The following is a 14,830-nucleotide window of genomic DNA, read 5'->3' as shown; positions in this document are numbered from 1 at the left end:
CCCATGCAGGGATCCATTAGGCAAAAACCAATTTCACACAGAGCCAATTTCATAAATATGGAGTATGTGCTCACTTTCAGCTGTGCTTGACTAGCTTTTAGAGGAACACACAAAACCATAAACAACAAGTCTGTGCTAGAGCACTCCTCCTAAGTGATAGCTGGAGTGTGTGGCATGGACCTAAGCACATTAAGTTGTAATTTTAAACAGTTTAATGAGGAACACAGTAAACAACTCTTTCACTCGAAATCCAAACAGCAGCTAATGGAGGATGTGTGATTAGTTATAGAAATTCACAACAGTATACTGATGTTCATTCATTGTGCTAGGTGTAAAAGGTGCAAAATATTTATTTTTTTTATTCTGTTTACTATACCTACTGTCCACTTAATTAATTACAGCTTTTCAACAGCTTGTTTTAGCAGTTATCTGATCAGCCAGCCACTTGGCAGAAAGTCGGTGCATTTAAGCTTGAAAATTTGCTGATGTTCAAAACAAGAATCATGATGAATAAGCAAGGTAAATTAAACAAACTTATAGTTTGTTTAATTTACCTTTAATATACATAGTTTGTATTTGGAACCAAAAGGGACGTCCTGTGCATTTCAGTAACTGTTAGTTTTTACAGATTTCCAAGTTTAACAATCTCTGAACTTGTAGGTAAATGTAGGTAAAAAAAATCAAGGGCTCTACAGCAAGTCTTCACACTAAATGAAATGTTACATGAGTTTATTTTCACAGTTAAGGACAAGACCATTTTTTTCTTTCTAAACTGAACTCAAAGTTTTTAATAAATCTGAAAATCTAAAATTTTTGCAGTGCAGGGATACACAGAGGCTGAATGCTCACTGTCTTACAGAGAAACAGCAACAAGGTGAGTTGAAACAACTAAGAGACTTTCATGTTTGAAGCCTGCAGTCTCTTAGGCTGACCTCAGTGGTTTGTATTCTCCCCTCTAAACAAAAAACACTATTATCTCTTTGCGTGACCCTGAAGCCACGCAGTTGCTTGCCTTTTATTTAGGCTTCAAAGAATCAACTTTCTATCGCAATTCTACTGTGCTCAGAAGGGTCTGTTCTAGGGAAGTAGGTCAATCTTGACCTAAATAAACTAGGCTGTTATCTAAATGTCTTTGCTATCACTGGTATTGGTATTACACACTGATTGTTCACTTCCTTGCTGTTCCAGAGCTTATTATACAGTTTCTTGATGTTTCTATATGATTTCTGAAAATGAAAGCTGGGCAAAGCCTTGTCAAAATGTTTTTCATAGAGGGAAAAAAAGATATGACCACTTAAAAATTAGGGACAAGCCTCAGTTAGGAAAAGATGGGGCTCCTTTTAGTCACTCCCCAATGCAAAACGTTTCTCAGAAATACTTAATAATCTGACTTCATTTGTAGCAACAAACACTGGTATGTAAACTAATTGCTCACATCAAATATATATTATTATTTAAAAGAAAAATAATCTTTTTTATTTACAGTAAACTTGCAACAAAATTCCTCCCTGTTTGTTTATTATTCATTGTAAGGCCAGGAACAATATTTTTAATGATCGCAATTCATCGTCAATCCAATATCACCAACAGGACTGCAATCAGTCTTGTGCATGTGATGGGCATAACAGGAGATCTGGACTCATCTTTAATTTAATACAAAAATGTGTAAATGACAGATACAGAAGGTCAAATGCAACATGTAAGTTTGAAGTAAATTTCAGAACTTGCAGAGCATGCAACACATATCTGTTAAATGCTCTGCAACCACATCATTTGCAAAGCTTATTTCTGTACTAGAGTCATTGTTTGTATGACCTTTAGACCAAAGTAAATAAAATGACACTGTACTTACTAATCATATTTTGTTTTTTCTTAAAGCAAACACACTGGATAAGGTTAGGGTACGTTTGAGGCTAGTTAATGTGTGTGAAAGGATATTTTTAGACAATCTGCTTCACTCTGTAACACAAAACAATTTTTTTTTTTGTATTATTTTGTAATTTAGAACATTGAAATAAGTGATATACAGCAGTCCAAAGATGCAACTATAATCTGCAGTCCTAATGCATTGCTGGCCAGCAGATATTTGTGAGTTTTTTGTTACAGTGAGTAAAACCCAGATGAATGCTGCTGGATGATTCTCATATTTTTTGCTTTGCTCACTCAATACTATAGCACAGAATGAATCTTGAGAAAAATTCACAATCTGGAAAACAACACAACCAGATCTATTACCAAGCAACAATCTGTTTACTCAATCTAACTTGGAAATTATCTATTGCAGAGTTGACAGAAGGCAGATACCAGATGATGTTACCTTTTATAGGTTATTAGTGACATGAGTTCAAATTAGTGAGACTGAAGACATTTATTGATCAGCAGTATTTAGAAAAGAGAGTGGTTTGATGTGTCAAATGACAAATTGGTATCATATACTGTAAGCTTTCAACTGTATCCATTTATTCACATTTAACTGTGTTTAGTTACTATTTCAATACTACTACATAAATTCTCCACATATCAGATCATTGCCTTTATTATTGTCAGTAATAAATTCACCAGTTGTTATCTATGCTGGTTGCAGTTGTAGCTACATTGCAAAGCCTCTCCATTATGGGAAATCAGCAGCACTTATTAAAGGTGGGCCAATTCATTGCCACACTAAATAGATGTCTACACTCATTAAGAGCAGCAGCACATCTCAGGCAAGGAGGAAAGCAAGCAGAAGTAGATGTCAGCAGGGGGCACTGAGTGTAAGTGAGAGTACCAAAATAACCCTGTATGTGGCTGTTTTTAATTTGCATCTGTGTGGCTATAGTTTGACAATAATCCAAACTGTAATTTGCCAAATATAAAGAAACACAAATTCCTACTCATACCTTAAGTGAATTAGAGAAAGTTTTAGTTTGTGTTTTGTCCTGAGGCGGAGCGGAAGGGGCGGGACCAGGATTCGCCAGGCCCAGCGCGTCCTTGGGAGATAAGCAGCCTGCTTCAGCGCGTGACAGGGGGGGGAGGACAGGAGCTGAAGCTGGCTTGGAGCGGAGCCGGCTTCTCCACCCAGCTTGATTCTACAGAGGTGGCTCTTCCCCCAGCTGCCTGCTCACCCGGTCCTGGTTTGGATGGTTTGTTTGACTTTTCTTTTCTTTTCGCAGGGCTTATCCGTGGAGCAATGACACCGACCACAGGGGGGGGCACCCGCTTGTCGATGCTGGTCCTGTTTATTTGCTTGGATCGTATAATAAATACTGTATTCTTTTATTGAAGGCCGTGTCTCTCTGGCTTTTTGTTGCGGCTCATGAGCCGGGTCGTAACAAAATGGGGGCTCGTCGTTAGTTGAACCTGGTTGCGTTGGATAGTTTGTTTTTGGTTAAGATTTGGTTTCTGGATTTTTATTTTTTTTGTGGTTGTTGGATGGCGTAGTTTGTTTTGTTTGTTTGTTTTCTCCGGGTGTGGCTTGGCGTTTATTTTTTTTCTGTAATCAGTGGGTTGAGTGTTCATCGTGTACACCTGTTTGCAGCTTTGGTCCCCTGATAGGCGATAGAGGTGTAGCTCCTTTGGGCTTCATCTGGTCGTTGTCTTTGTAGTGTCGCTTCTAGGTGGTTAGTGTTAACTGTTTACAGTTATCTCGGGAGCACGTCCGTGGGATTCTAGGCAGGGAATCTGTATAGATTTCCTTTCTGGCCCGCTGGTTTAAGGTGCGTAACAACCCGCCGCCGAAAAGCGTGAAGACTAGGGATCAGCTGTTAGGTAAGTTTTTGTATATAGGCAAGAATAGTGGGGTTTCTCAGTCTGCCTTTGGGTACACGACTTGGCACTTTTCCCTGGTTACTGTTTGCGTTTCGTTATGAATGATCATGACTTCTCTCTCTGAATTTTTTGATTCTCCCTCAGAGGAGTTTTTGGAAGGTTGCTCAAAAGAGCAATTATTCGAGATTGGAAAACATTACGGTGTGGAAATTGATGGCCGACGGTCTAAAGAGAATGTGAAGTCCATTTTGGTCGCAAATTTAGTTGAAAAGGACATTTTGCACAACTCAGTTGGTGAGATTACAGCTAAACCTACTGTTTTACCTCCTGGTTTGACATTTGAGCAGCATAGGGAATTGCTGTTGTTACAGTTTGAACACGATAAGTTCAAAATGAAAGTACAACTGGAAGCAGAGCACACTAGGTTGGAGATCGAACGGACACGGCTAGATTTGGCTAAACAGAGTGTTGCGTCTGGAGTCTCTCGTTCTTCTTCCGTTGCTTCTGAGGCAGTTGATATGGAGTTTGATGTCATTGGGAATGTACGTTTATTGCCTAAATTTAATGAACTTGATCCAGATTCTTTTTTCGTCATTTTTGAGCGTGTGGCTGAGGCGCGCAGCTGGTCTGATTCTGCACGTGTGCTGTTGTTGCAGTGTGTGCTTGTGGGGCGTGCTCAGGAAGTTTTTTCTATGTTGTCTGACTCTGATTGCCATGACTATGCTAAGGTGAAAGCTGCTGTTTTAAAAACTTATGAGTTGGTGCCTGAGGCATATAGGCAGAGGTTTCGGAGTTGCAGAAAAAACTCTGAGCAGAGTTACCTGGAATTTGCCAGAGATATTAAAATGCATTTTATGCGGTGGTGCGCGGCAGCAGAAGTTAAAACCTTTGAGCAGCTATGTGAACTTGTTGTTTTGGAACAACTTAAAAACTCAGTTCCTGAGGTGGTTGCTACTTATATTTGTGAACAGAAAGCTCAGACGGCAGCTGCAGCCGCGGCGCTCGCGGATGATTACGTTTTGACCCATAAATCCCAGTTTCCGACAGCAAGTGGTTTCAGGAGGGACATTGGGCGAAGCGATAGTTCTCGCCGTCCTGCTGGTTTGCGTAAGGTGGAAGTTAAACCTCCTGGTTCTTTTGACAGTAATGATCGTTGTAACTACTGCCATAAGCGTGGTCATTGGAAGGCGGATTGCCATCTATTTAAGTCTAGAACCCCAACATTTCAGTCTAGGCCAGAGGGGGCGGGTTTAGCGGCACCTGTGTTTACAGGTGTAGAGAAACGAAAGGAATCGCCGCTCGTAGAGCCTGTGGAATCATATTTACCATTTATAAGAGATGGTTATGTATCATTGGCAAAAGGTGAAAAGAAGATACCTGTGAAAGTACTTAGAGACACTGGTGCGTTTAATTCTTTTATTCGGGCGGATGTGTTGCCTCTCCCTGAGCATACAGAGACGGACAACTGTATTCCGGTGAGGGATATGGGTTTGAATATTTTGTTGGTTCCTCTCCACAGGGTGTTTTTGGAGTGCCAGCTTTTTTGTGGAGAGGCTTTGTTGGCGGTGCGACCTGCGTTACCTATTGACGGGGTCTCGGTCATTTTGGGTAATGATCTAGCGGGTTCCAGCATGTGGACAGATGAATCACCCACACCCTCAGTCGGCAGTGAGCCGGAGTCTCAAAAGTTGGATCGACAAGAGGAGAATGAGCGTGAATTGTCGAACGTTTTCACTGCTTGTGCTGTGACTCGAGCTATGTCGCGCTCTCAAGTGAACGGTGACAAGGACGCACAAGAGGAAAATAAAGATTACAAGTTCTTTTTGCCTCTTGCTGATTTTCCATTTCCTGTCACTAGTACTGATTTGATAACTGACCAACGTGCAGATTCCTCATTAAAAGAATTATTTCAACAGGTTCGTCCGGAGGGGGCTGTGTCAGACCACGAAGGTGCGTATTTTCTTCGAAACTCTGTGCTAATGAGAAGATGGGTGCCACATTTTGGTTCTGTGGAACATGCGGTGTTTCAAGTGGTAGTTCCCTCTAAATATCGTGAGGCACTGTTGAAAGTAGCACATGATGATTCTGGACATGCAGGTGTAAAAAAAACATATGACCGAGTCCTTAGACATTTTTTTTGGCCTCGTTTGAAGAGGGATATTTCCTCCTATGTTAGGACATGTCATGTCTGTCAGCTAACTGCAAAGCCTAACCAACCTTTGAAACCCACGCCTTTATTACCCATCCCTGTTGCAACAGAACCGTTTGAGCACCTAATCATTGATTGTGTGGGTCCCTTGCCAAGGTCGCGATCTGGGGCTTGCTATTTGTTAACGGTTATGTGCCAAAGTACTCGATATCCGGCTGCTTACCCGTTACGCACAATAACAGCAAAATCTGTGGTGCGTGCTCTTTCTCAGTTCATCTCTGTATTTGGCATTCCACAGACTATTCAGTCGGATCAAGGCACAAATTTCTCTTCACGTCTTTTTGGCCAGGTGCTAAAACAGCTTCGTGTTAAACACAACAGATCTACGGCTTACCATGCAGAAAGTCAGGGAGCGTTGGAGCGTTTTCATCAAACTTTAAAGTCATTGCTCCGTGCTTATTGTATAGAACTGGGGAAGGATTGGGAGGATGGGTTACCATGGTTGATGTTGGCTGCTCGGGAGGTTACTCAGGAGAGCATAGGCTTTAGTCCAAATGAGTTGGTGTTTGGACACACCGTTAAGGGTCCCTTAGCAGCTGTGGCAGCGGAGTGGAAAGAACCAGAACCACCCCAAAATCTCATTGACTATGTGAACGGCTTTAGGCATAGACTGTATGCAGCACGGAATTTGGCTAAAGAAAAATTGTCTGCTAGCCAACAGAAAATGAAATCTTTATTTGATCGTCGAGCAGTGGAACGCTCGTTTTTGCCCGGGGATCAGGTTTTGGCACTGTGTCCCATTATTTCATCTCCTTTTCAAGCGAAGTTTTCCGGCCCGTATACAGTGTTAAAGCGGCTCTCTGATCAGAACTACCTCATTGCAACGCCTGAGCGCAGAAAAACCACGCAGTTGTGCCACGTGAATTTGCTAAAACCATACTATGCGCGAGATCAGGTAAAAAAATCTCCCGAGGACATACACCCAGTTTGTGCGGTTAATGAGGTTTGTATGGCCACTTGTTCTAACGAGGAGACTGGTACCTTGGACAGCGCCATGACGCACGGGCGTCTTTCCAACTCGGAGTCGCTGCAGAAATTGGATGTGTTACTATCACATCTTTCTGAACATCATTCAAAACAGTTGAGTGAGCTAATTTATAGCTTCCCGGGTTTGTTTTCTGATACTCCTGGGCGTACAACTTGGTTGGAACATGATATTGATGTGGGTCAGGCGAGTCCCATAAAACAACATTTTTATCGGGTAAACATGGAGAAACGAAAATGTCTTGATGCAGAAGTGAAATATATGTTGGATAATGGGATAGCTGAGCCATCTTCGTCTAGTTGGGCATCTCCCTGCATTTTGGTTCCTAAACCGGATAATACATTCCGTTTTTGTTCAGACTATAGAAAATTAAATGCTGTCACAAAGCCCGATTCGTTTCCACTTCCTAGAATGGATGATTGTGTGGATCAAGTTGGTTCGGCTAAATTCGTTAGCAGGTTTGACTTGCTTAAAGGGTACTGGCAAGTTCCTCTGACAAAACGTGCACAGGAGTTAGCTGCGTTTGTTACTCCTTCTGGGTTGTATTCATACACAGTTATGCCGTTTGGACTTCGGAATGCACCCGCTACTTTTCAACGATTAATGAATTATGTGGTGGGAGATATGCCAGGTTGCGCGGTGTATTTAGATGACGTAGTGATTTATTCTGATACTTGGGAACAACACATGGAGCGCATTCACGACTTGTTTACTCGCTTGTCGGTGGCAGGACTTACAATTAATCTTGCTAAGTGTGAGTTTGCGAAAGCAACCGTGACATACCTCGGCCATGTAGTTGGGCAGGGTCAAGTGCGCCCACTCGCAGCCAAGGTGCAAGCAGTACAGAACTTTCCTGTTCCGGTTACAAAGAAGGATCTCATGCGTTTTCTTGGTCTGGTTGGTTATTATCGTTGTTTCTGTAAAAACTTTTCTTCGGTAGTAGCCCCATTAACCAGCTTGCTTTCTAAGGATGCCAAGTTTGACTGGTCTCCTTCTTGTCAGCATGCGTTTGAGCAGGTAAAGCAGCTTCTCTGTTGTGCTCCGGTTTTGGCTGCCCCACGCTTGAATGCTCCTTTTCAGCTCCATGTGGATGCCAGTTATGTGGGTGCAGGTGCAGTTTTGACACAAATGGATGACCAGGGAAATTGCAAGCCAGTCAGTTATTTTTCAAAAAAATTTAACAAACATCAATTAAATTACTCTGTGATCGAAAAGGAGACACTTGCTTTAATCCTGGCTTTGCAGCACTTTGATGTTTACTTGGGGGGTGGTGCTCCTATTGTTGTATATACGGATCATAATCCGCTTACATTTTTGACGACGCTAAAATGTCCTAATCAACGTTTGGTTCGTTGGTTGCTCTTTTTGCAGTCTTTTTCTTTGGATATACGGTACATAAAAGGACGAGATAATGTAGTTGCGGATGCGCTTTCTCGTGCCCCTGTATTGTAAACGACAATGCATCTTAGATCTGGATGATTGTTGTTTATTTATTTATTTATTTATTTATTTATTTATTTTTTTTTACTTGGGTTTCCCTTGTGGGAACCCATGTTTTGTGGGTGGGGGTGTGACGTCCGTCAGTTATTGTGTTTTGTCCTGAGGCGGAGCGGAAGGGGCGGGACCAGGATTCGCCAGGCCCAGCGCGTCCTTGGGAGATAAGCAGCCTGCTTCAGCGCGTGACGGGGGGAGGACAGGAGCTGAAGCTGGCTTGGAGCGGAGCCGGCTTCTCCACCCAGCTTGATTCTACAGAGGGGGCTCTTCCCCCAGCTGCCTGCTCACCCGGTCCTGGTTTGGATGGTTTGTTTGACTTTTCTTTTCTTTTCGCAGGGCTTATCCGTGGAGCAATGACACCGACCACAGGGGGGGGGGCACCCGCTTGTCGATGCTGGTCCTGTTTATTTGCTTGGATCGTACAATAAATACTGTATTCTTTTATTGAAGGCCGTGTCTCTCTGGCTTTTTGTTGCGGCTCATGAGCCGGGTCGTAACAAAGAATTATAACTAAATCAATTGTCTGTGTATTGTGTCACCCACAAGACTGAATTGAAACCACCTTTAAAATACTGTGTAGGGCCTATGGCAGTGTCCTAATTTCCCTGGAATTGGGATATTCCTTTCAGGTGTCTGAGTGAGTCCTCTGTAGATAAAGTTTGTTCCAGTCTTTGCTGTTGTTGTTGTTACCATTGGGGAGGTGTTTGGTCATGATATAAAGGTGTGTGTGTGTGCTTGTGTGTGTCTCATGCAAATGTTAGCAAGATTGCCTTGTCCCAGAATAAAACTGTATTGTAATAAGATTATCAATAATACTTATTTCACCTATCAGTAGTTATATTGTATTAGTATCTATTACAGCAAAATTTGGAACCCAAATCAATTACTAGCTAGAACACTAATTTAAAAGTTTGCATAGAAACGCAATCCATGTCTTTGCCAATAGTTGTTTAAAACTCTAAAGTTGTGTATCCAACAACTTGCTTATTGGAAACTCTCTGTTGCTCATGGAAATAAATATTTCTGTAGGCAAGAAGTTGCACAATCTGGGCAACCTTCTTGAACTGGGAAAGAATAATGAGATGAAAGACTGAAATTATTTTGTGAAGTGGGACACAGAAATGTGACACCACAGATGTGGGAGGTTCTACGTAAAGACCTCAGACCTTCACTTGGTGCATTGAAAAAGAAAATATGAAACAAGCATCTTTTCTGTGCAAGAGAGTGTACATTAGGCTGTCTAAAGTCACTACTAACTCTAAAACACCAAAAATTCCAACTATTTCTCTTTGTGTTGGACCTTTAGATTTTTGAATATCTTACTCAGTAAAAGGTTTAGAATTGCAAGGGGAAAGTATGTCAGACTTCTTGCTTCAAGCAGAAAAAATTTAGACTCAGAGTTTTTCTCCTGCCAACTTCAACTTCAACTTTTGCTGCATTCGCTACACCAAGGGAGTGTGAACTCAGAACTCTTTTGCTCTTGGTTTTTGTTTTGTTAATGACTGACTTTTATTCAGAAGTTATGCAGCTCAAATAACTTTAGAAAAATAGCCAATAATGCCATACAAGTGCTTTATCTAGTGTACGTATTGTATAAATAGCCTATTTGAAACAACATTTCTAACATTTTTTTTAACCTTCAAAAAAAAAAAAAATGATTTGAGGAAAAAAATGTGACTAAAGTATTTCTTTCTTGCTCCTTTTTTCAAAAACAAGAGGGCTAATTTGAGCTCAGTTTTCTTATTTTTATTGCTAAAATGCAAACATTTATTTAATGTGTATAACTAACCTTAGACATTAACAAGACAAGTTAAAGAAAAGTGAGCCCAATTCTTTCCCTAGACATTTGTGGACAATTTCTCTGTCTTTACGACATCTTTTAAACCAAGAAGTGCTTACTACGTACACTCTAATAGACAAATTAATGTTGATAAATGTATGGAAAAACATGCAGAAATGTGCATTTGGAGTTGTTAGAATGGTGCTCTCATTCAGTCATCAAACCTAGTCAGTTGAATATAGAAAAAAAAAGGAGAAAGAAAAAAAGCTTTGACTTACATGCGGCATTAAAAACAAAAAGTCTTTTACAGATGAAAGACGAATATTTACTGGCAATTTTGAGTGAACAGACAGTTCACAGTTGTCTGTGAATTTGTGTTAGCCTTGTGATGCCCTGCTGACATGTCCAAGGTGAGCCTCTCCTCTGCTCCTGTGTCAGATGACAGATTCCAGGCCACAAATCCCAAATCTCTCAAAGATAAGCTATCACTAGGTGGTGGATGTACACTAAACTGTGAAGATAATTACTGCCTAAAACGTCTTCTGCTCCTTCTGTCAGCTTTGATATTCTGAGGTTGGTTTTCACATGAGAGAATTGTATAATCAGAAAGGACAAACTACTATGGCTGTTTGAAACTGCTCTTCAAATGCAGAAATGAGCTCTGTAGAGAGAAAGCAGGCAAGCTGAGCAAAAGCAGAAACTTTTTTTGGAAACACAATCATTGTGTGAAGTGCTAACTGACCTTCTAAAAAAAAATCTGAACATAAAAATATGGCAGCAAAGAATTTTTCAGACCTCAATAAACAAATCAGGTATTTTTCTTTAAGGTTATGAGTTCTGTCATTGACCCCCTGTTGCTCAACTGACAAAAAAAATAAATAAATAATTGAGGAGCTCAGAGTTTCAGGGTTGAAACTGCAAAAATAAAGGGGGAAAAAAAATGAATATTTTCTTCAAAGCATTGAGCCACGGCCGTCTGAAATCATTTGCAATAACCTTCAAGCCATTTTCTTCTGCTTATCTGTGTTCGGGTGGCAGAGGTAACAGGTTCAGGAGGAAAACCTCGACATCCCTCTCCCCAACAACACTTCAGCTCCTCCTGGGGGTGCTAAGGCGTTCCTAGGCCAGAGAAAATGAATAATCCTTCCAGCAAGTTCTGTGTTTGTGAGCAGCAACTCTGCCTCATGTTTTGTCCAGATAACAGATCTCCTTACACTATCTCTAGTTTTAAACTTTAAATTAATATACCTGCCTTCAAAAGAGCAACTGCTAATCTTTGTGTTTTATGATTATAATCAACATTAAAAAAACTAAAATGTTCACTTATTAGGGGGAAAACATAACTTTTTTTCTTCTTTAAAAAAGCTAAACGGATATTTTTACCTAGTTGCAATTACGGTTTTACATCTTTTCTAAGACCAAAAATTATTTTTGCTATTTTTTTAAACATATGATGTGTCTCCAGCCTACAACTCAGCTTCTTTGTTGTCCTAAAAATCTAAAACATGGAGATAAAAACAATTTTGGGAAGGAAAAAAAAAAAAAAAACCTGAACACTCCGAACTGCATAAGATGTTTTATGCAACTTTAGAGCAGTCTCTGTTGTGGGATTTAATTTCCTTTGTGGAATTTGTATTATTTGAATCAGCATAAGTTTTACATGCACAGAAACTATACAGCACAATGAAGCTGATGGGAAAACCAAAAAAGCACATTTCGTCCTCTTTACATGTTTATAATCACAACACAGACACAGGGCACCGAGGAGATGCTGATGTTGCTTTCATATGCAGAGACTGGCAAGGAGCTACGAGACAGAAATTAAATCAGCCAATGTTGTAATGAGCTGAGATAAACTCTAAAGATGCTTAACGTGGCCTGGTTTAAAAATAGCAACCTGTCTCGAGTTTTTGAGCTTCTTTGTACAACGCAAGCTTTACCAAATGGGGTTGAGGGATGGTTTCAGTGAAGCTGAGAAGCAAGGGATCAGACTTAACAGTAGCCTATGGTAAAATATTTATTTGGCCTAGATTCATATCTAATGAGCTTAAAGAATCCCAGTTATGAAACCCAACCAAAGCTAAATGTTTAATGCTGTGTTGTTGTGAACACACTGGAGAGACCCACACCCATTTTTAAATTAGTTCATCTAGCTGCTTTCAAACAAAACATTTGCTTTATTCAGAATGAAATCCTCAAGCTTTTTTCTTATGCAACACCTTTGTCATCTTCTGAAAATAAAGTGAGGGATTTTTTTCAATTTTAGAGTCACATAATTCTAGACTCTGGCTTATCCTCTAGTGTGCCATCTGCTGAATAACTTCAAATGTTTTATAGGGTTCTTGCCATTATTAATTATGCCGTGTAAGTCAGACTTCTATAGCTGCCTGATAAGGCTTCATCACTACATCTACAAGGCCTGTCTCAGTGGGAGCTTTTCTGTAATATGAACCGTACTATGCCATTGTTGAATGCTTCTTTAATTAGCTGTAAGCATACCCGTTCTATTCAGCTTGTTTTAAAGCGCCACACTTTAGGAGACCTACTCTGCACTCATCTACGCAGAACTACACCCCAAGGCCAGAAATTAAAAAAGCCCAAAACAAAACAGAGGTAGAGACAGACCCAGCTGGTGATAGATCTTGTTACGAGACTAATAATCCAACAAAATCTGTCACATTAAAGGCTTTTTTTTGTTGTTCTTCTTAGACTTTTGTTTTCTTCTGGGGTATGTCGGTGCCACTAAAGATTTAGTGATGAGGATGAGTTGCTTTGAGAATTACAAAGCGCAGTCTCTCCTTAGGAAATGGAAATGTGCCTTTGTTGTGTCAGTCTCTGTTCAGAGTTTAACTTTGTTCACAATCATCTAAAATCACACACTAAACTCCCTCAATCAAAGTCCAGGAGGATACAATTGTCACAGGTGCAGAGTTAAAAAAATGGGATAGATGAACTTGTTCTACTAAAAACACATTTTAATGTTTATCTAAGTCATAGTGATTGTTCATCATCAAACTGATTTCAGGCTTGAACAGGAATTCTCCATTATATGAATATTATCTATGCCACAAATTATTTCATCTGTGTTTTTGATGTTGCCAATGGCAAGAAAAGTGACTGTGGTTTCAGTGCAAACAACAAAAACTGGAAAATAACTTTAAAAAACCATAACAGAAATTTTTCATATGCAATGGATTTTCTTGGGTATTATAATCCTTTTTTCTATAAACACTCAGTAGAGGTGAAAAACTCAGTGCCATTTTCAGTAACAATATATATTTAATATAGGGAGGTTTTAGTGTAAATAAGCAGTTAAGAGAGTTGCCAAAGGCAAAAATAATGGGAGCAGACTCAAGGCGAAAGCATAACAGAGACTTGACACGAACATCAAAAAACTCACTGAACAGAACAAGAACTGACCAAAAAATATATTTCTCTTAAAAATTTCCATGAAAAAAAAGGTACTTACTTTTCTTGTTCCTTGAAGATGTTTTACTTCTTACCAGAATGACAATAACAAAAATAAAAGCTACAAACTGAAAATGCATTTCGAGTGAGAGATGAAATTTCTTCAAGAAATTAGAGACAATTGCCTTCCATTAAAGTACTTTGGACCAAAGATTGTAAACAAACAATAACTCTTAGTTTGTTAATGTAGGAGTTAACTTTGTAACTATTCTCTTTGTATACTAAATATACTCAACTTGCTTTTAGTTTCTGTGTTCCATTTATGTGAATTTCTGCTACATCCCCAACCATTACAGTGCAATTTCCATTAATCAGGTCTGTTTTTGTTCACTCTGTTTTTTTTTTAATTTTGTTTCCACCCATTATATGCAGTCAACTTGGGCCTTAGGCATATTGTCTTCATACTAAGCTTTTACAGAGAGACTACAAGTTTCTTCTTTATCTATGATCCAAAACTAAAAAAACAAAGCTTACCTTGTCAATAAAAAGGCACAATTTTGTTTCCCAACTTCATTGTATCAGAAGAGTTTGATCTTCAGCTCCAACACCCGACTTTTAAGTTAAGGGGTTAGGACTTTTTGGTCCAGGGCTGGGGTTAGGGTCTCCTCAGGGTTTAAGGGGTTAAGGCCTTTGGCACAGGGCAAGGGTTAGGGTCTCCTCAGGGTTTATGGGGTTAGGGCCTTTTGGCCCAGGACTAGGGTTAGTGTCTCCTCAGGGTTTAAGGGGTTAGGGCCTTTTGGCCCAGGGCTAGGGTTAGGGTCTCCTCAGGGATTAGGAGGTTAGGGCCTTGTGGCCTGGGGCAAAGGGTTAGGGTCTCCTCAGGGTTTAAGGGGTTAGGGCCCTTTGGCCCTGGGCTAGGGTTAGGGTCTCCTCAGGGTTTAAGGGATAAGGGCCTTTTGGCCCTGGGCTAGGGTTAGGGTCTCCCCAGGGTTTAAGGGGTTAGGGCCTTTTGTCCCTGGGCTAGGGTTACGATTTTCCTCAGGGGTGAAGGGGTTAGGGCCTTTTGTCCCTTGGCTAGGGTTAGGGTCTCCTCAGGGTTTAAGGGGTTAGGGCCTTTTGGCCCTGGGATAGGGTTAGGGTCTCCTCAGGGATTAAGGGGTTAGGGCCTTTTGGCCCTGGGCTAGGGTTAGGGTCTCCTCAGGGTTTA

The 14,830-nt window shown here is 40.5% G+C and overlaps 1 protein-coding gene across 2 annotated transcripts; it reads left to right on the top strand.

Moving 5' to 3' along the window:
* The first annotated feature begins 2,934 nt into the window (after positions 1–2,934).
* On the top strand, positions 2,935–8,927 carry LOC119617074. Of its 2 annotated transcripts, none has more exons than XM_037975922.1 (2): positions 2,935–3,076; positions 3,153–8,927. In XM_037975922.1, exon 2 carries the CDS (start codon positions 3,849–3,851, stop codon positions 8,391–8,393), a length of 4,545 nt encoding a protein of 1,514 aa, XP_037831850.1. In that variant the 5' UTR covers positions 2,935–3,076; positions 3,153–3,848; the 3' UTR covers positions 8,394–8,927. The 2 variants fall into 2 exon arrangements, with proteins under 2 accessions (XP_037831850.1, XP_037831851.1); XM_037975923.1 differs by having other exon boundaries at positions 2,943–4,352; positions 4,551–8,927.
* The last annotated feature ends 5,903 nt before the right edge of the window (positions 8,928–14,830 follow it).

This window comes from Kryptolebias marmoratus, linkage group LG6 (genome assembly GCF_001649575.2).
Source record: "Kryptolebias marmoratus isolate JLee-2015 linkage group LG6, ASM164957v2, whole genome shotgun sequence".
Classification (NCBI taxonomy): Eukaryota; Metazoa; Chordata; class Actinopteri; order Cyprinodontiformes; family Rivulidae; genus Kryptolebias; species Kryptolebias marmoratus.
The sequence above is the reverse complement of the archived record's forward strand: the minus strand, read 5'-3'. Positions and strand labels throughout refer to the sequence as shown.